Source organism: Nesoenas mayeri (assembly GCF_963082525.1).
Source record: "Nesoenas mayeri genome assembly, chromosome: 1".
NCBI lineage: Eukaryota > Metazoa > Chordata > Aves > Columbiformes > Columbidae > Nesoenas > Nesoenas mayeri.
In genome coordinates this window covers 12934924-12957308 of record NC_137541.1, presented here as the reverse complement: position 1 = coordinate 12957308, position 22385 = coordinate 12934924, and the positions used below count along the sequence as shown (strand labels likewise).

The 22385-nt window shown below is 37.5% G+C and overlaps 1 protein-coding gene across 2 annotated transcripts in view; it reads right to left on the bottom strand.

Annotated features, from left to right (window-relative positions):
- MAGI2 (membrane associated guanylate kinase, WW and PDZ domain containing 2) overlaps nt 1–22385 on the bottom strand; it is a gene marked incomplete at both ends in the record, with an annotated part of 741772 nt that overhangs the window by 499032 nt on the left and 220355 nt on the right. For both annotated transcript variants that reach the window (XM_080355648.1, XM_080355649.1), the window contains one exon: nt 13627–13743. In XM_080355648.1, coding sequence (XP_080211774.1) covers nt 13627–13743 — 117 coding nt within the window. The remainder of the gene's footprint in view (nt 1–13626; nt 13744–22385) is intronic.

Below are 22385 nucleotides of genomic sequence, written 5' to 3'. Positions count from 1 at the left end.
TCGCCACAGTGTTACAAAAACATTGGTATATGTGCACACTGCTCACTGCATGAAATCCTCATTGAAAAATGACAACGTCACTTCCAAGGTCTCTGCCGAGCTAAAGGACAAAGTTGCACTTCAGCTTCCCCCATGACGTGTCTGCATTTCAGGCCACTCCACTGTCTGATGAACAAAAACTGTCATGTGGAAGATGCAAAGAAATTTGTTTTTATAACTAACCTTTCTACTTCATCTTTTCCGTTTTCCTTTATGTTCATCTGCTTTTAAGGTTCCTTCCTTTGTAGAACAGATATCTTAAATCTGTAACCTCTTTTTTAAAAAAAAAACCAAAAAACAAAACAAAAAACCCCCAACCAACTCTTTAATCTTTATTCAGAATTCTCTTTTATGATGCTAATGGAAGATTATACAAGAAGTAACATTTTCTTATGTTTATTATTGTTGCCCAAGACTTCCACATTTAATAAAAGAGAGACAATATAATTGCATCTTGCAGAAGCCTCCTCTTTTCTTTTACAATCTACTGCTTTTTTTTCAGAACTTTTAAAAGAATTTCAATAAAATAGAAACTACTTAATGGAAATAAATTCTTATAAGCATAAAGCTTGGATATTTTCCTCAACTTAGTAGGCAAAAAAAAAAGCTCTTAGAAACATTGGACTTCATACATATTCTGGAAAAAATGCAGGCTAGTGGAAGCATGAAGCGTGAAGCATGGTCACCACTGAATCCCTCAGATAGCTGGGCTTTGCTTCCACTTCTTTTTTTCCAGTTCAGAATCAGCAGCTCTGATCCAGACCAGAAATAATCTTTCATCTTAATCAGAAGAGTCTGAAAAATAAAAATCCCTACAAAAGCACACCAGACACATCAAGAGTTGGGAGATGCAAATTGAGGATAATGACAGGAAAGAACAGGAGTAATTAAATGCTCTCTTTTTGTGAAGATGATGAAAGGAAGGATTTTCTCCAAAATTCATCGCTCTCTTCCAGGACATGGCATTATAAAGTACAAAACCAGAATGAAAACTATTATCTGACAGCTTTAAAATCCAGATTACTAAATTGTTTCTGGCTCTAATTGCCATGTTTCTGAGTCAGTACAATTTTAACTGTGTATTTAAATAGTGGTGAGTTGGTGCCCAAATCTTGATACAAGTACAGATGCATTTGCACTGCAGAGAAAAGTGACTGATTACCTCATAGTAAGTTTTGAAGCACTGCAGGAAATTATCATTATTTCTGAAGTACACAAAGATAAACTAAAGATTAAATAGTATATATTATAGCTAACCTCATTCTATGTGATGCACAGAGCTAAAAATACACAACAAATCCTGCCCCATAGCCTTTGGTAATCAATGGGGAACTCTGTTAATACATTACTTATTGTATTTCTTGAATGAAACCCTGAAGAGTAGAATGACTCACTACTCAGCTGTACATTTCACCATCTCCTCAGAGGACTTAGAATGAAAGAAGCAAAAGATGGAAATATAACACCAGACTGAATTTATTCTATCTTTGAGAAGGTCGCTGCACTAGATTACCTAGAAGACATAAACCTTGAGGTGTACTTGGGAAAGAGCCTTGCTTATTGTATGGACTAGACTTCACATAGTTTCATCATCACTTAAGCATTAGGTTTGATGTAAGATGCTTTCTCCAGACTGTGTAAAACCTACAGCCTCAAGTCATAATTTCCTCGCCCTGCCCAGTTGCTGGAGACTTCGAGTCAAACACCACCCGCCTGTTGAGCAGGGTCAGCCAGGGTTTAGTAATATTCTGGTAGTGTTGGCCACTAAGCGAATTTGGTGTGCTAACTCAGACAACCACTGAAGAATTTGAATGCTTTTAATCTATTTTCAATCTACTCTATGTCCTGGTTTTGGCTGGGATAGAGTTAATTTTCCTCCCAGTAGCTAGTATAGTGCTATTTGGATTTAGTATGAGAAGAATGTTGATAATAAACCGATACTTTGCTTCTAAGCAATGTTTATACCAAGCAAAGGACTTTTCAGCCAGCAGGCTGGAGATGCACAAGAAGCTGGGAGGGAACACAGCCAGGACAGGTGACCCCAATTGGCCAAAAGGATGTTCCATACCATACCGTGTCTTGCTCAGTATATAAACTAGGGAAAAGTTAGCTGGGGGATTGCTACTTGGGAACTGGCTGGGTATCAGTTGATGGGGATGAGCAATTGCATCACATATCACTTGTTTTATATATATTTTTTTTTTACTATTATTATTATTATTATTATTGTCCCTTTCTGTCCTACTAAACTGTCTTTACGTCAGCTTATGAGCTTTCTTTACCTTTTTTTCTGATTCTCTGTCCCATCCCACTGTGGGAGGTGCGATGTGAGCGAACAGCTACGTGTGGTGTTCACTGACTACCAGGTTAAATCACAACAGCCCTTTTGGCACCAACATGGGGCAAAAACATGGTCAGATGCCATGAAGTAGGTGGCAGTGCTTTAATTGCATGTGTGTTGTACTGGCCACCGGGGCCTCTTCCACCCTTATGAAGGAGAGTGCGAACCTTTTCTCCTTCTTTCATAAAACATGTATATGGTTAAGGCTGCAAAATACCAGCTATTAGGAAGAAAATTAACTCTATTCCAGCTAAAAACACCTCTCAAATTTCAGTAGTGTATTTGCATCTTCTTCTTTAATCAAAGATTGTATTTTTTGCCTCAAGTTCAAAAATATTTTTGATTTTTTAAATTTATATCTGAAAAATGTAATCACAAGCCATATTATTCTAAGTTATTCTGATTAGATAACACTATGAGATGAAATTAACATACAAAATGTAGTCTTCTGCTTTACACTTCTTAAATCATACAAAGGTATTCATAACAAGAAAAAAAAATTATTAGGTATTGGTATTGACAACATATAGATACACGGGTTTAACGAGGAATGATAAAATGTGCATTCCACAAACCTGGCATATACTGGTATGTTCCAATTAGTGCAAGATTAATTCTTTGACAAAAGCTGTAAAATAACTGGAGAAGCCTCAGTCTGCCCATAATGCTTTAGGGTACCTGCACTCATACACGTGAAATAGTTTTGCCACCTTTTGCATATAAATTGTTTGTATTTAGACATGAAAAACAGAAAGTATGCAGCCAGCTGGGCCTCATCAGCTGCAATTGAGCAAAGCATGGGGCACCCAGGAGAAGCTGCACAATGTTGGCAGACTGAGGGGCTTTGCACCACATTGTGCTAGCTTCTGTATATTGCAACTATTAGCAAAAAATGTCAACTGTATAATAGCACTGTACAGGGATGTGTTCCTGATACCCTCTTTTTGTCCCAATTGCTCCCTCTGTCAGGACTAAAGAAGGAAAGCCTTTGTATTACATGAGACTGCACCAAATAGATTTACAGAGGATTTGCAGGGATAGAATGAAAAGGCAGTAGCCCAGCTCTTCACTGCATGTGGTATTCAAAATGGTGAAGAGCTGCTGCACCATAAGTGCAAACCCAGTCAGGAAACACAGGCAGTGCTGACAACCTTCCACAAGCAAACAGAACCTGGGCAGGCTCAGAATCACTCATTACTTGATCTATTTTAGTTGAAGACAATGCAGAAAAATCTCCAAAGGAAAAAGTGTTGTGGTTTTGTGTGTGTGTGATTGTGTGTGCGTTTTTATTGTTTTTTCCAAATAACTATTTTGATGCCATCGTAGTTTACGTTTTCCAATGAACTAAGATCATTAAGTGATAGGCTATTCTTTGGATTCTAAAAGGTCTTGGAGAAGGAGCACAGTGCCATGTGCATTTGCCAATTATATTAAATATCCTGTGAAACGAATGAATCATAGCAGGACAGAGCCCTACTGCCTGATTCCTGACACACCTCTGATCAAACTTGCCAGGCAGGGCTCCACAATGTCTTCTGGAGGAAAAAACAGACAAACAAACAAAACAAAACTAAAATACTATTCTATTTTTTTTTATTTTTTTAAATGAGAAAGGGTGTTTTCAATTTAAAACATTTTGTCATTAGCTAAAGGCCACTAGAACACAGGCAGAGACTGCACTAGTCAGCAGTCTGGCCTGAATTTTATTCTTTACTACCTATAAAGTGATCCACTATTTTATTGAAAAATGTGAAAATATCTTACTGATATATCATGTGTACTACTGATTACTTTCCACTAAAATACAAAAAAAAAGTTGAGAAGATAATTACACATGTAATTTATTATTGTAAAATCCAATATTAAAAAAAATCTAATTTCTATCTGGAAAGCATTTTTTTTTTTTTCTAGAGCCTTTTATATATGTTCATAGCAACCTTCTAAAATTTAAAGACAAGAATTTAAAGCTGAAATTTTAACACTGTTCTCCTTTGAAATCCAGATTGCTGCTTTCGTTTGAAATACTATCTCGAACTTCTGCTTTATTATAATTTGTATTAAACCCAAGTATATTTCTGCCATCTCCACAGTAAGAACATTTCCCTATTCAGAATCACTGAAATAAATTTGACAGAATGATTTGAATAATCCATATTAGATTGATAGCTAGTCAAGAGATTGAGGTGTTAATAACAGTAATACATTGGAAAAAAGAAAGTGCATTAGGTGGAATAAAAACCTGGAGACACAGGAGAAATATCAAGTTGTGGAAAAGTGTCACGGGACAAAAGAAAAGGACAGTGGTACTCACAGGATAAAGGGAAATTAAAAGGAAAGGACTTGAAGAAAAGAGTTTTTCCCCATAACAGTTTCCACCAGTAAATTATAAATTAATCTCACCCCTACTGGGGAAACCAAAGCTTTATTCACTCTTCAGATGTTAAATAGGACCTCTTTAATTTTCATTCTCTATTTGTTTTCCTCAAAAAGATTTATTCCAGCCAGGACAGTTTTGACTCTAAAACACGGTGCCACTAGAGGTACTTGTCCATTGACCCTGGCTTACCACACACACAAGGTTTGAAATTCTTTTTTCATAAGACCCAGAAAAGGTGCGGGCATAACGAAAATCTCAAAGCTTGAAAAAAACTTTAAAGTAGCCTCAGTTGTATAATCTCATTAATGCAACATAGACATGACATTTTGAAAAGAAGGGAGCAGTGGCACAGCGCGTGGTGTCCAGACAAACCAGTGAGGACCTGGGCTCCAGCTGGTGTGAGGAAGCTACCGAACTGCAGGTGCACTTCAGAGATATAGATGTGACCAAGCTGGTTATTTAGTGAACCTGAACTTGACCATCTGCTTAACAGTTCAAACAAATTTTCTTAATATGCACCAGATGATCTACTCACAAGGACGTCCATCCTCATTAGCACTGATTTGCTTTTGTTGTGATTGCAAACAAAAGTCTCAGAAGAGAAAACCAAAAGAAGCACATCCTGCCAAAATTGATAGTGGATCTTTTTGCTCAATGATGCAAATATGAATTTAATAGCTTAATTTGGGAATCCAATTCTGAATATCGATTATTTTACACAACCCTTTTTCTTTTGTTGCTATTGTTCCGAATTTCTAATAGCTGCTGTTGAAGCTTGATGTTCACCGCTCAGTTGTTCTTCTGATGAAAATCACCAAGTTAAGTCAAGATTAACCACTGTCTCTGACAGTTTATCTTCAACACACTGAGAGAAGCCAGAGAGGGTTAAAAAAATAAAAAGGCTTTAAAATGATACTTAATAAAGACAACAAATCCAAAGGTCATCCAAAGACATTAAAAGCTCCAAATTGAAAAAGCGTTTTGAGGCAACTTCAGTCTAAGCAGTTCTGATGTTCTCAGGTGAATGTCATTGCCCATGCCTTATCATAAAACTTGTACAACCTGGCATGCACTTCTGCCTTCATGTAAAGTACCTCAGGTTCTCTCAAGAAAAAAACCACAACAATTCTTTACCTATTTGACTTTAGATGAAGACTAAACTCATCTAGAGGATATCTTTTAAATTATTATAATATCAAGAAAGCAATTAAAGAAGATCATATAGTAAATAAAAAATGATTCATAAACCAGAGGAATGTTTATGTTCAACAATGCTGCAACTTCAATTAATCATATTTGTAATTCTCATAATTTAAAAGATAGTTTTGTTATTTCAGGAAAAACGTCAATAGTACATCTAAGACCTTCAGGCTGGAAAAGCCAACTGTCATAGGGAGATACAGTCTCTACCCAAAACTTCAAGCTGCTTTGGGCGAGTCAAGAGCTATGACTTTTACTTGTAAAATAAGTCAATTATGGCCCCTTCTATTATTTGCTGTGCTTGTTCTGCAGAGACAAGGTACTTTATCAGATTTATGCTATTGCCCCTCTAGTTTCCTGCTGGTTCTCAAGTGATCAATCAGATTAGTGCTATAAAGAAAATTCACTTAAAACTGCCACTATCCTTTATCCTTTTGGGATCATGTGAATTAGAGAACTCTTCTGCAACACTAGAAAGCTGCCTCAAAGTTTAAAGCAGAATGGGTCAATTCTTGGGGGCAATCAGCACAAATACTGTAACTAAACTTCTCAGCTGGCATCACGCATGTGTTATATCACATATATGTAATTACAGACAGATATGATTAGCAACCTAAACTGCTTGTCAGATATGTTAGTCTTTAAAACACATGCCAGTTAACATCACTTAAGGAAGATATATAATATTCTTTTTTAGGAAAAATGCTTTAAAAGAAAGTGAGGTTTGCAACTTCAGAACTTTTTCCTGCCTTTTTTTTTTTCACTGCAAAAACTTCTAGTGACTTCAGTGGTATTATATCAACTCTCCAGCTGGCAGTGCATCAGATTGTGTGTTATATTGGCACTGTAGTATAAAAAAATGACTGATTTTGGATGATTAAGGGAGCAGAAAAGAAGGAATGAAGGAGTGGAAAGAATGGGAGTAGGGGGCAGAGCTGGCAGTCTCACTTTCTTACAGATGTGATCTGGGTGCAAGGACCTCAGAGAAGCACAAGCTGTTGTGACTGTACAGTCAATCAAATCACACTAATGTCTTCACATGATATTTTATGGGACATTCCAGCTGTAATGTCATAACAGGTAAACAACTACTGCTCCTTATTTTGTTACATCTCACTTCATACTACAGTTATTCCACATCACATACTTCCCATCTCCCCTTCGTCTTGAACAGCATTTAATTTTTTTGAATACTTGCTATTTTAAGCTATTTAAAACAGATGTATTAGTCACTGAATAAGCTGAGAGTTGATTTCTTCAATATGTACAGCTGTGAAATTTCTGAGAAAAGCTGACAGAAATTGTGTGTTCTCTCTCATCACTAACAACCAGAACAGTATTTTCTATCATCAGCCTTGCTAGTAGCAGACAAAGTTTCGGCATCTCTTTACCCTAGATCTCAATTAAGATAAAATCATAATTTGCTTTGATAAATAAATAAGTCGGAATTGGGTTTTGCTTGGTTGTCTTTTCTCTGACGGAGAGGTAGCGTGGTGCTGACTGTAACCTTGAGCACCCTGCTCTGAAACAGACAACCCATAAAATCACACAGAAAAGTCAATGCAAAGATGCATAAGCCAATCTCTTTTAACCAGACATTCCCAAGGTCTTCAGAGAAACAGGTCAGTGTACTGTCTGCATTTCTAGGATGTCATTAGGAACACTACATGTAGCAGTGGAAAATAAAGCAAGGACCGTGGGCACCAATTTAACCACTACTCCACCTCTTGCAAGGCAAATCAAGCACTCTTTGTGCTCTGGGCTTATTTGTCAGCTGTTCTTTACCTCTTCTATTTAGGCTGTCAGTTGTTTGAAGCAGTGACCTCATCTTCTGATACATGTGGCTGTGCTGCATACAGCACAGTGGGGCCCTCATCTCAGGCAATTACCTGATTTGGTTTAATTTTGTGTGAGATATAAAAAAGGCTGAATACACTTGCCAATGGTTCTGCTTTAAATACACCTTGGAGGTGTGCTCCCTTAGATACACAACAACAAGAACCTTTCCCTAGAGCTCTGCGTTGCTCTATTCTGAGCCATAAAAGCAAAGTCTAAGTAATAACTCACACTTGTCTGAAAGAATAAAGTAGTCATTAAAGTTAGGTACTGTTATTTCCAGTGATGCAGACATTTCTCGGTGGCACAGTGTGCTAAGCACAGGTTATTTTATCCTAAGAATAGTTCCAAATGACATCAAACTGGCAGATATTTTAACTGACAATATCTGGACTTTCTAATTTGTTTCTTTCAAGAACAAAGCTGTGCACTGAATTTCCACCCTTGAAATATACTTTTGACACAAACAATAGAAAAACATATGAAACCACTGGCAAGTCTGTTGCACACATGCCCCTTTGAATGGTCTTGGATATATACTTTTTAGAAGAGAAAAATGTATTTTACAAATTAAATTTGAAAGGCCTCATTTTTGTCCAAATATAGATGAGTCAAGTATATCTTGCACCCTTGTTCAGAGCAGCAGAACTCCACACACAGAGCTTCTAAGTGGGATGTACCCTCAGCCACTTTACCCCTCTTACCCACTTGACTTCTGCCACCCTTTCCTCACCTTTAAATTCAGAAATGTCAGATGAAAAACTGGACATGTAATTGAGATTTCCTTCAGTATTTATCCAATTTGTCACTTCTTTGTTACAGTGATTAATATAAAAGGTATTAGAATTAATACAAACTACTGTTTTATGATAATACCTATTAGCTCTGACCCCAGGGAGGAGGCAAAGGAGAGGAAAACCCCATCATAACTCAGTATATACACACCCTTACTTCTTCTCATTGGTACCCGTGAAGAAGAATAGGAATGACATGGTCTCCTAATGTAATACACCTTTCTGCCAGAGGGAGAGACCCTGATTGTTTTGGAGACAGAGATTTCCCCAGGTCTGAAAGTGTGAACTCCCCTGAGGCTGTGTCCTCACCACCCTAAAGCGAGTCCAGGAAATAAAAGAAAAAAGAAAATAAAAACAAACAAACAAACAAATTTAAAACCAAACCAAAACCAAACCAACAAACTCAAACTCAAAAACAACCAAAAAAACCTACACTGCATACTTTGTATTATGTAAGACTTTAGCAGACAGCACTGCAGCATGTGGGTTAAATATTTTTATACATAGACCAGATTATACTAGAATGGAACAAAACTATGTTTGAAAATGAAGGTCTTATTTAAAGTCACCCAAAATGACCCAAGAATCTAACTATTCACAGAGATGGATAAAAATAAGAAATTGCAGCAAATGATGTTACTAAACACTTATAGGTTTCATATTTGCAGTTCAGTGTGTTACCTACATTCACCTAACACAGAGCAATCATAACATCAATAGGAAAATTAGGAAAAAGAAGGAACTATTATCACCATATCGAATGCGGGGAACTACAGCACACAATGACTGTATTTCTTGCCTGTGGCCACTCAAATATAGCACGTGGCTGAGTCACAAGCTGAAACTTTTTTGCCTATGTTGCTGAAAAATGTCTTAAATAAACCATCCTGCCTCCAATTACTTCACATTATCACTTCTGGCACGTGACCAGTGTAAATCAGTGCAGCATGACAGAGTAATTTGCCTGAGCTACTGTCGATGTGAGATTATGTCCTGGAGGATATCAATGGGAATCTCTTCAAATTCATAAACGTTTTTTCACTTTTGTGAATGAGCTTGTCATTGTTTTACTTTTTCCAGTGCTGTTTTACCAGAATGTCTTCCACCATCATTTCACATTCCCTGTCTGGGAAGGAAGCATACAGACTATATTTTCAACCACAGCTCCACTGTTTTGCCAGCTCTTAACGAAATAGAATTTGCAGTTTCTTGGAAGGACATATCAAAGGAGACAGGTCCGACCATGACTGTCACTACCAAAACTACTTTCCTGTCATGTAGTCTCCCCAAGGTTTTATTCTTGTGATGACACAAAATTAGAGCTCTCTCTTCTTGCATTAGTGAGGACTAGAAAGCTGCTTGCCCACATGGCAACTGCAGTTTTCTGACAGCACTACCAAGCACAAGGTATAACACAACTAATTTATTGTTTGCCCAAAGCATTCCCAGTCCTAGATGTACTTCTGGCCTTTGTCCAGATCCCTGCACTTGGACAGGGAGTGTCAGATACTGCTCACCTGTACTTAACAACTACCACTTCTTGTCATGGCTATTTTTCTGTGTTATAGGACAACCTCAATGGTCAGTGCTTCTAAATAACTTCAGGAATAAGTTTGGGGTATGAAAACTATGCTAAAAACCCACAAAACAGAAAAAGGGGAAGAAAATACACAAGACAGTACATTTCAAAATATTTATCATCTGTATTACTTTTGGTTTCCCAGCACCAGAATTTCAGTTCTCCTGTTTGCATTAAAACAAGACTTGTGCCCTGACGGAAGACCACTGCCCAGTCTTCCTTCTAAAGAGAGTGTATTTTCCTTTATATTACTTGCAATACTATATATTTTTAAAAGTTTTGGTTGCTTGACCTTGTTGGTTGAAAGCTTTATTGCTTTTCTAACTCGGCTTCAAATTAACAGAATTTTTTTCATTTTCTTGTTTATGTATTGGCTTCATTACTGCTGTCACACAGCTCTAGGGACAGAGCTAGTTAATGGCTGCATCTCAACTGCTGCAAATATCACATGTTCTGCCCTGGGATATATGCATGTAATTCCTGTTGACAATGCAGTGAAAATCAATTTCATATGGCACTAAGAATTGCAGCCACTTCTGGAAGGCAGCATTTGACTTTTAGGGTTACACGGTCATTTTTAATTTGGTAGAAAGTGCAACTGCTTTATTAAAAATAAAGAAATGCAAGGATCACAAACACAGTGAATTCATCCCATCCACAGGGGCCCCAGTTTCCAAGGGCAGTACAGATCCATGTAATGCATTTCTTGACCACTCATCCTTTCGTGCACACAGGGCAAAATATAATGTACAATTCAAATTCTTACTGAATAAATACCAGTTTACCTGTTCTACGTGGATTTGGCTTATCCTGATTTAAAACAGGCATGGATTTAGTTCTCTGCTTCCTAATTTCACAGAGAATACTCACTCATCTCACATAAGTAAAAGATGTTTTAGTCTGATGTGCAAGGTTGAGAAACCACAGCACTGCCAGGGCTGTCAGTCCACACAACAAGCAAAGAACACTAAAAACTCAAGGTCAAGGACTCTCTTGTAAACGTCCTGCCAGTTTCACTGGCAATTATACCTCTATAACTGAGGAAAGACTGTAGGTGCATTTTTAAAGAGAAGAGGTTGACACCTATTTTTCAACTTTTTGTTTTTCCTTATGTTATAACCTTGTCTTTGGAAATACAGGGTACATGGCCTGCAGTTGGCTTTCGCTCTCTATTTTTCTGCACAGGAATTTGACCAAATTGAGTGCTGCTTTTGCTGTGTTGGCACCTGTTGCAAAATTTGTAATAAGTACATAGTCAGTCTGTAGTCATTAAATGACCTTGAGGGCGACGGCATAGGCAGTTAAATATTACTTTTGCATACTAAAGAAATCTCCCTACTAGTTGTAAATTACACTGCCCAAAGCAGGAAATTTTGAATACCAGCACCCTGGACAAGTTTTCATGATTCAAAAATTTCTTAAGTTACTTGAAAAAAACCCAAACAAACAGTTGATGACATTTTCCTTCCTAAACATGAATGCTGGAGACAGAATAAAATTGCATTAAAAAATATTTACCTCAATTACGATTGAGGGGAAATCTCAGTTACAATCTATGTGATGGTGTCTTTTTCTTTTACCTGATTATGGAAACTTCTTTAGCTAACCACGTATCACTCTGCCTGCATTTGCTAATTTCTTTATTTTAAAATACCACATTTCAGGAAGGCTATTTGCATAGGATTTTCAAGAAAATTTCAAAGAAAATGTGCCACACAGGCACTATTTTTTTTTTCTACCACCACTATTGAAAAAGAGTCTTCTGGACCATGAAGGAACATGCCCACTTACCTAGCAATTCAGCAGCCATCGTCTGCAGCACTATACTATTTTTGAAAATCTGATTCTTACTTAGCAAAAGATGCCCAATATGTAATACAAAAACAACCTACGAATCTAACCACAGAAATGGATAAGTCACAGCAGAAATGAACAGCAATGGTAAGTGTTTCTAGGTTCCAAATTGTGGTCTTTGCAGTTGTAGTGCTACCTTTTGAATGATAGATTTGCTTCTGTGAGTACTGTATTTCACTTGACAAATGAGAACACTTTATTATTGCCTTAATTAAAACCAAAACAAACCCCAAAACTACTCATCATGCCCATATCACCAACAGACAAAATCTGTTACACATGTGCAGTAGTTGCAATATTGTTAGGTTTTCCTTCTTTTTAATATGGATCCGTGACATTAATAAGCATGTGTTGGGGCTATAATAAGTAAACTCTTATGCTAGTGACCCTCCTAGACATCCTAAAAAGTGGGATTTAATCTCAAAATATATTTGTACTTGCATTTGAACTTCAGCTGTGATGTTTCTCAGCACCTTCAGACAAACCTAATTCATCATAAATCTCACATAGACATAAAGGTTTTTATTTTCTGCAGACAGGTAATAATTAATCTTTTTTCTCCAATTTCATTTCTAACTAGGGACAAATTGAACTCCTGAAATTAAGACTTAATATTTATCTTCAGCTTCCAAAAGAGAAGATAAATGCTTGAGTACCTTCTTTTTGGTGGAGCTTTTAAAGTTCCATTCTTTAATGTAAGGAAAGAAAATCATACACAACAACACAGGCTTCAAAGAGCATCCACTCATTACCACAGAAATAGCACAGTCACTCAGTGCACCTTCCTCTGACTATAGTTCCAGTGTCAAGACTGCAAGTTCAAAGGTGCACTTTTTTTGCCAAAAAAAAAAAACAACCTACTTTTTGTCTACTAAGCTATTATTTTGTGAAGGAAGAATAATGGAACTTCAGTCCAATTTAAATGACACATTGTCTGTCAGCCAAGTAGATCCGTTCTGAACGGCATGCCCCTGATGGCTGGACATGGCTTACAAACTCAGCTTAATTTCATGCCTACTGCAGAAATAGGTGAATAATGTCAACAGCTACAAAAACGATTTTAGAAGTTTCAGAATATTTGAGATATAGATACCATTGACTTATGCAGCAACAAAAGACAACATATGCAAGACAATACAAACTTTCATTGCCATGCCTGCTGCACCTAAACAACACTTCCTAGTTTACTTTTTTTTTGGTTGCCCTATTGTATTCTAAATCCCATGGTATTACTATTTAAAGTATAATATGAGGCAGATCAAGCTCCCTCTGTTGGGCACCAATTTAACCAGCCCAGAAACATGCTTTTTTTTCATATTTGTGCTTTCTAAGACTGCAGAAGAAAAAGATTATTATTCTGGAGCCACAGCTGATGAGAAATGCAACTTTGAAAACACCATGTGTGTTCAGAAAATAATCCGGCATCAGATAGTTTAGTTCCTCAATAATAACTTAGAAGACATGAACCAAGCCACTGATTTATTTACAGAAAGACTGTTTCAACCACAGTCCACCTCTTCACACCTTGCAAATTGCCTCAGCAGTATTAATTCAGACAGTGTGTTGCCAGTAAGAAAACAGATTTGTTCATCTCCATCCTACTCACATGGCACTGTGCGGAGGTAGAGATTGTCTCTTATGATCTGCTGGAGCTCATGGTCTACTGAACCTTTCTGGAACCGTAAATTGAGGTAGTGACGAAGGTCCTTATCAACAATGCCTCCTGTCAAGGAAAAGACAAATGAAAGCGTGATTTAAAAATATATTGCTTTGACGGAAGCAATGAATCACTTGTAAAGTCTCAGTGGCTCATTTTACTTCATTTTTCTCTCACAACAGATGACAGAAGCACAAGGAGATTTCTGGTTAAGGCATGCAGTTGATATAATATTACTTAGTATTGATAACAGTAAAGACTAAAACCAGCTAATGACAACTAACTGTGGATTACACACAGAGGTGTCATTTTTTTTCTGCACAAAACTGCAACATCTTGCTGGTATATCACTACCAACATGTGTAACTAAATAATACATTATTGGGTTATTATGTTCCCTGTGATCTTGTACCAATTTTCCACCTGCTTATTCAACCAAGGAATCATAGTTCAAAACGTCTCTGTAACGTTTGGTGTTTTCAGTCCAAGTATGATCAGAATAAAAGGCAGCAATACTTAATGATAATATAGATACGATATAGGCTTTCATGTTATTTATTTCTAACAGCACTGAGATCTGGAAAAGACATTATATGAAATAAGGGTATGTATTTTATTTCTACCACTGATAAGAGTCATTAGTAACACAACATCTGAGCATAAGATTGCAATGTGGAAAACAAATGAGTTAGAAAAACCTGTATTTGCCACTTTTAATATAATTTTAGGACAAAACAACTTAAAGTACTGTTTAGTCACTGACTGGTGTATCATGTTCCACTATTACAGGCATACCTATAAATCTAATCCGACATGATTAATCAGCACTTCCCGATATAGTTCCTCTCTATTTCTTTTAACCTGGAGTATGGATCACGTTTATAATTATGGAAAAAAGTCTATAAATAACTGCATTTCTTCCTTCTCTGAAATTATGACATAAGAAAAATATAGAAAATCATTACTACACTGAGTTCTGACATACGTTCCTGAGATGAAAAATTGCAAGCAGATAGATCCCTAACTTGTTGCTTCCTACATTCAACCTTAAAACATTTTTTCAAATGGCATTTGCTATTGAACCCTCTGCCAAAAGTCTTATTGACTTGGACTATATAAAGATTTTCCCGTAAAAAAGAACAAGTAACATTCCTACCTCATTATTTGAAAGGCACTGCAGAGCACAAATGGCTATAAATTACAATGTAGTTCCTCTTACAGCTATTCCTATTTATCTGCCAATTACAAATACATAATCTTATTATTGCTGCTCTTTGTCAATAGCTTCAAAACCTTTTGTTCCAGGTTTATAAAAAGCTTATAAATATTTTCTGCCATCTTTAGCAAAAGGCAAAAATCCAGCAGACTTTCATAATCAGAAGAAAAAACAAAACAAAACAAAACAAAAAGCCCCAGCTTATAACAGACACAAAGAAATACCTGTGTGCCCAGTTCCCAGAGGCTGAGAACTTCCATCCAGATTGCTGTTATTCCAGGATCCCAGCTGAGCCACTTAGTCTATGACTTGGGTACCACTAACCCTGTTCTAGTGACGGGCTCAGTCTGCAGACCAGACCATCCTTAATCCTGCTGATTTCTGACGAGATTTCGGTGAAGGTGAGGGCTAGATAGGGCTGCAGAGAGCCGCTCTGCTCCTGATCGGAATCAGCTGTCCTTTCTGATCGGCTGCAGAGAGTAAAGGTCCTGCAGCTCTTGCTCTTCTCTCTCTAATATACAGAACATGCCCAGTGATGCAGATGCTTTCTGGCAGTCTGAGGAAATGCCAGCTCGAGAACAACAGCTGTAGCCTGCCCACTGACATAAACCTGAATCATTCAACTTCTGACATAAGTAAGTTTAGGAACCTACATAGATTTCTGACCCTCAAAGAGCATTTTTTATTTACAGCCTTTTGCTTCTAACACAGCCATTTACTTCATCATGTGTTAACGAATACACTAAAACCTCCCAAGCACTTCATAAAAAGAGTCACCTGATATTTTTGGCAAACTGCATATTCCAGACTGGAGTACAAAAACGCATATTCACATGAGGAGATACCCACAGCTTTGTGTTTGTTAGATAGAGATTCAAAAGCTAAAGTTTGTAAAAGAAATAAAACCTGTAAATGGTGCAGAGGAAAAAACATGCCAGCCTTCAAGTACAAGGGAAAAATATGATTTTTTCTTAATATACGAGTATATACTGTAAGATTAGCAAAGTCTATTTTAAAGAGCAGTCAGATGAACTAAAGACAGCACATGTGCAACTGACAAATTTCCCTCTTCAAAAGTCATTCTGTTTCCTGACCTGACATTTTTCAGCTCTTTGGGCATAAGCTATATTTTTTTTTTTTAATCCACTATAACAATGAATTTTACACCCTGGAAAGTGTAAAAAATAAAATAGTTCAGGAGTCCGGAAGGGCAGATGCAATATTTTCAATTCATCCTTCCAATTGCCATTCTTCCGCTTTTCTCCCCTAAAAAGCTTTTGTCATTTTACCTGATGTTTGTCAAAAGCGTACTTGACACCAGACGTGCTTTCCAGGTATTTATAGTGCCTGGGCTTTTGAGCAGCCTGAGCCTTTTAAAGTACAAGCAGAACAAAATCTTGAGTGTGCTAGTATGGTGCCATAAGACTTTTTCCAAGAGACTGTAGTGATTTGAAGGTATGTAAACCAGCCTTGATATAGCAGCAGTGAATTATATCTTGAGTTACAGACTATATAAATCAAGAATAACATGAGTAATAATAATAGGACTATGTCCTCCAAAAGGCTGAAATAAGAGATAGAAATTAGTAACATTTTTTTTACTTTGGAGGGAAAAAAGAAACTTAGTGACATTGTCAGCAAGTTCATAGAAAGAGTAGCAATCAGAGATTGTTTTTACAGGCAGTAACAACACTCCGCTATTTAGTGGTCCCATCCAACCCAGTTAGACAAGTGTCCGGTACCCATGACTGATTTGGTCTCTATAAAATACAACTTCCCATTGTTTTCTCTTTTTGCAGTACAGTGAAATCCGCAGAGATGTTGAAAAATTCCTGACATGAACCTAATCCCCTAGTTCTCTATCATTCCCAGCCAGCCCGCAGTGCAGGACCTTGGGATGATGCTCAGGGGCCGCCTGGTGCCACCAACCCCACCGAGGCTGCACGTGGCTCCCGAGGAGGAGCTTGGAGAGAAGGAGCTCACAGAGGCCACGTCCCACTCGCCATGCACATGAAAGGAAGAGCTGGTGTGTGTCAGGGGTATTACATAGCACGAGCTTTACAAACCCAACCCAGAGACCATCATTAGAACGGTTCTTTGGCCGCTGCTGCAGGAGGAGGCCGACAGCTGCGCGATGGAGCGTGCACTGGCTTGCGGCCATGCAGGGCTTCTTTTTTTTATTTTTCCTGGCTTTAGGCCTATACTCTGTTTCAGTTTCATTTCACTTCAATGAATCCCATTGCTTTGCTAGCTGGGAAATATAGGACGTGTATTAAACACTTCCAGTAATGATCTCTTGCATAATGTATGTCTGGTTTAGGTACAGCTACCAATCATGATAGGAAACTCATAACCGTGACTGAGTTTGATTCCAGAGATTATAAAATTAGATACACTTGGTTGAACTAAAAAATGCTCTGTTTGCATGTTTTACTTATGGATCTAATGAGTAAAGTCTATCTTTTTTCAGTGTTTTAATACATTTCTGTCAGGTTTCCTTCCCTTCTTAAAATCTAGTAGCAAAGTCCAATCAGAAAAGAAATACAGTAAGAACACATATACACAGGGGTACTGAATAGTTTGTGGCTCATTAAAAGATTCAAAACTGAAAAAGATAATTGCTATTTCTGAGAATATGACAGGAATAAAGGTTTATAATTTTCCCTATACCCTCAATATTGTAACTTTTGTTTAAAGCTTCCCATTTGGTAACACATTGATGCTGCAGCTGGAGTCTACTCTTGTATTTTATTTTTCAGTGAAGGACTTGTAAACATGATCATCCCTCTGCTTGTCCCACGATGTCAGCTCTAAATAATTTATTTCTTACTGAACCTGGTTTGGTTAATTATTCGTTTTTTAAGAGTACAATCAATTGTATCACAGTCAATAAAAAGTGTCTTAGATATTTTATTTGCTGTGATTAATATTTAAAAGATTTCAGGTTCTCTGGGTTCTATAAGTACTCCTAGTTAGAAATATCTATAAGCAAGCAAGATTCTTACATCTAGATTTGCATTTGTACATGACCTGTGTCTGAGGAAAATAAAGGAAATATCTCAGGATCTGTACCCTCTTAAAGCAGAAAAGCTCATAAACTTTTAGTATAAACTACCTCCCCTCTTCCACTGTGCTACTTGAATCAATCCGTGCCTCCCCTTGTTTTCAACAAGCTCTCAATTCTGACTGTAATTATAAGACATATATTTGGCCAAGTCAAATACCTTTGCTGAACAGGCTTTCATCAGCTTCAGTAGGACTATTCCACTGGAGAGTTTTACCCCAAATATTTACTCAGGTACTACCTGGAGCTTCATATTAATACTATGTTATGCTTCCATGGATATCTGACAATACCTCTAGTTTCTTCTGCACCTCTTCAGTAGAAGACATGCAATGTGATGCAGGTGAGACCAACCTGTCTTTCATCATTCACAGATGATCTAAATGACCTTTCAATCAGCAGCCTAAATGACAGCCTGAGTTCTTTAAACTAGATATCAGGAAGGTCTGATTTATTAGTCCTTTTCTCTACTGATCAGATGAAAAAAGTATTTTGGCCATGAAAGTGGCTCCGAGATTTTTTTTGTGTGTGTTACTCTCGCCGGAATATAACAAGTAAATCATAGCCGTCATAAATACAAAGCTGTGTACATGGTTTAATTGCTCATTTCTGAATATTTTTAAATGGTCCTGTAAGAATTCAGGATACCCAAAATTATCACATACAACCTTCCCCAGTCATCCACATCAGTTTAGTGACATCATGCCCACTCACCTACAAAAATCTCTATGATTTTTTTCATTCCAGTGTATATGACCTAGCCAGAGGTGACCCACAATTTACTCCTCCAGTCCTGTTCTCCTGACCCACACAGCTCCAGGCTGGTGCATGCACAAAAACCAGCAACACAAGCTTGAGCAGCAGTGAGGGACTGGTGCTATCCAAAGAGAGCCCATATCAGCCCGGGCTCCAAGAGACTCCCACCAACACACACTTCTAACTGTGAGCTCCATAAAGCAATTGAAAAGATTTTAAACATAAAATAATATTAAAACTGCCACATCCTTTCTTTTGTCAATGTTTCTTTTCCCAGAGGCTCCTCTCAGGAGAAGCGCATCAGACTTTTTTTCTTTTTCCACAAGTCCAGTGATATTTTATTGTGATAAACTTAAAAAAAACACCTTGAGAAAACACTCATCAAAGAGGAACTGATTATTATAGTTACACATATTAATTGCTACTGTTAGTAGTGCAAACAATACTTTTTAAACAAATGAAGTATGTCTTATCTTAGTACTTGATTAATAAAGATGTAATGCATTTAACATTTCTGAACCAGTTTGAGATTATATGCTTTAACAATTTATTTAACTAGCAAGAGTAACCAAAAAATAACTTTAAAGATAGAATATGAAAATTCCCAGTAATATCAATATTGGTTGGATTTTAAAAGCATTCATTATGAAAATACAGCCTGCAGCTGAGACTATTACATAAAGGAAATTATTCTCAACAAACCTATGTAGTGCTCAAAGGAGTATAAAGATGAAGGCTGGCATTTCTGTAATCATTGTATATTGGGCATATTGAACCCTGGAAGTTCCTCCAGGTTTCCACGTAAAATACGTAATCACTGTTACAGTAGTCTGAAAACAGTGCAACAAAACTTTAGTAAATTATAAGAAGCAAGTATTACATTCCAGTCATCAGCTGAAGACTACAGATTTTATATCCCTAGATTAAACTCTGTGGGTCTTCTTTGAACTTCTGCCTATCTTCCGGCACTACCTTCAGCCAAGTCTGCCATCAGACTTATCTGCAAAGTCTCAAACCATCAGGGTTGAGCTATCATCTCTGTGGAATGCATAAGATAATGTGTGATGGAGAACCAAGAGGGAATTATGCAAGAAAAGTAGAGTCCTCAGGAAGAAAATTAATTTATTCCATACTTGAGACTACTAAAATGAATTCTATTTTGTGGTCCTTTACTGGAGACCAAAACAAATTGCAATAGTAAAGGCTTTGGAAATATGTACATCTTGTACATGCCACATATGATGAAAAATATTTTAAGGTTTAGTTTATTCACAGTGAAATGACGTACTCTTTTATAGCCTAGTATTTTGTAGTTTTTCCTTTTCTCTTTGTGTATGGATTAGATTACTAATCTTTTTGCTTATTGTGTCTTTTATATTATATCTCATACACATGTATGTTGTATTTCTCACACACGCACTTCCATCCTTAGATATATCTTTCAGTTTCTCCCCCCTAGCATTTTAACATCAAAGCTGTAAAATGCAGGAGTGTAGGGCTCACAGGATAAATTGCACAAGGATAGCAGTATATACAGACTATAGACTGTATTAAAAACCAAACAAAACCAACAAAATCTAGCCAAGCAACAAATAATTATCCCCATGATGAGCATCCATATTTGGATGTTGTCTCAGTGCAAATATGTAATTCCATAATCTCTGTGGGTGATGTCTTTCACCTGCTCTCCTCAGACCAGGAGACAGTCTGAGGTTTGTACACTCTTTGATCTCCAGAGTGGACAACCTGGGTTACATCTGCCCTTGTGGCACCTTCTACTGGGGCAGTCTGAGGAAGGACCAGATCAACAGGACACTCTGCAGCAGCAACAAGGGGAGACCAGCAGCACTGGGGGTAGACTGATCCTTGGAGTACTGTGAAATCATATCATGACCTGGATTTATTTTTCTTAGTTTTGTGGCTAACCTTAATCCTCTGTCTGAAATGTAAGACCCAAGTGTGCACTGTGCCAGAAGCAAAAATGTGGTTTGTAATGATATGGGAGACTGTATCAGCAGGAGACTCAGCTGAGCCAAACACATCTGTGTGTGGTACCTTGTCTCAGATTACTGAACTTCAGCTCTCCTTGAAGCAGTAGATCTCCAGCCCTCGTGGCTGCAGAAAGAACCTTCCATCGTGAAGCCAGTTACAGCACATTCTAGAGTCCACTGGCAACGTCAACATGGACTTTGAGACAGCCGCCCCTAGGTCAGCCTCAGAGAACTGCCATTTAACAGGTAAAACCATTTTGTAGCTCTGTTATTTAGAGGTACTTTGCTTTGTTCTCTTCAGTTAATTGACTGCCAGGCACAGATGTTGTAGTTTCTGGGAAATACCATGATTTAATTGGCTGGTAAAAAAATAAAAAAAGCCAAGCTGTACTTCATGTAACAGAGAGGGCACTTTGCTTTCAGAACACTAAGGTTTTATTTGGTGTTCTAGTTAGGTGGTGTATAAATAAAGCAAAAATGATATTCAAATACTGCTGCTGTACCTACACAAAGGCTGTCTGGAAATGAATTGCCTTTTATTCTAGTTTGGAAACTCACTAAAGTAACATTTCCTAATTATGAAGAAGAGCTGTTTGCAGGTGCCTCCTGTAAATCATTGATTTGACTGATAACTTACAAACAAACATTAATGTTTGCTACTCAGATATTTAAAAGATTGTAATTGTTCCTAAAATACTTACTGCAAGGGAAATAATTACCTTTATGGATGCTTTTGACAAACACTAAATTATAAGGGATTCTATGTTTACTTACCAAGTGAGAATGTCAAAAGTGACACTCTATAAAAGGTGAGTGTCACGAGGATGGAGCCAGGCTCTTCTCAGTGACAACCAATGATAGGACAAGGGGTAATGAGTTCAAACTGGAACACAAGAGGTTCCACTTAAATTTGAGAAGGAACTTCTTCTCAGTGAGGGTGACAGACACTGGAACGGGCTGCCCAGGGAGTTGTGGAGTCTCCTTCTCTGGAGACATTCAAACCCGCCTGGATACCTTCCTGTGTAACCTCATGTGGATGTTCCTGCTCCGGCAGGGGGATTGGACTGGATGATCTTTCGAGGTCCCTTCCAATCCCTGACATTCTGTGATTCTGTGACTCGGCCTGCACAGTCATATAGACCCCAGCCACATCTGCAAGGACACATTTCTTCTCTTGAGACTTAAACATATTTACAAAATGCTTACTTCAAATACTGCCTGGCATTTGGATGCTCCCACTCATAGAATTCTCCTTTTGTTTGGACAAAGAGCACCACAACAGAGCTTAAAACTTGCTAAGGCCACTGTTTGTTATGTGACCTACCTGCCAGATACAGCCCCCAAAGGAAATGATGGAAAGGTCCCAACTGACCTCAACACGAACAGTTCAAAAAGGGAGAGCAACCACCTTATTGGTATTCTTCTAAAGACAAATCTTCTTTGAAAATTGATGGCACATAATGCTGAAAGCTCATAGAATAAGCTTATACGAGGGATTGACTGTAGCATAGTAAAAAACATTTGAACAGAACTAATAAGGCTTGTTTTAGCTTCAGAAAAAAACCACATTTTTATTGCTATTTGGGCTGGATATATTGCCAGGAAGCTGTTTTGAATTCTAGGAAAATCCATATTAGCCACAAACGTCCAATAGAAAAGTTAACCAAGGGGGAAAAAAAAG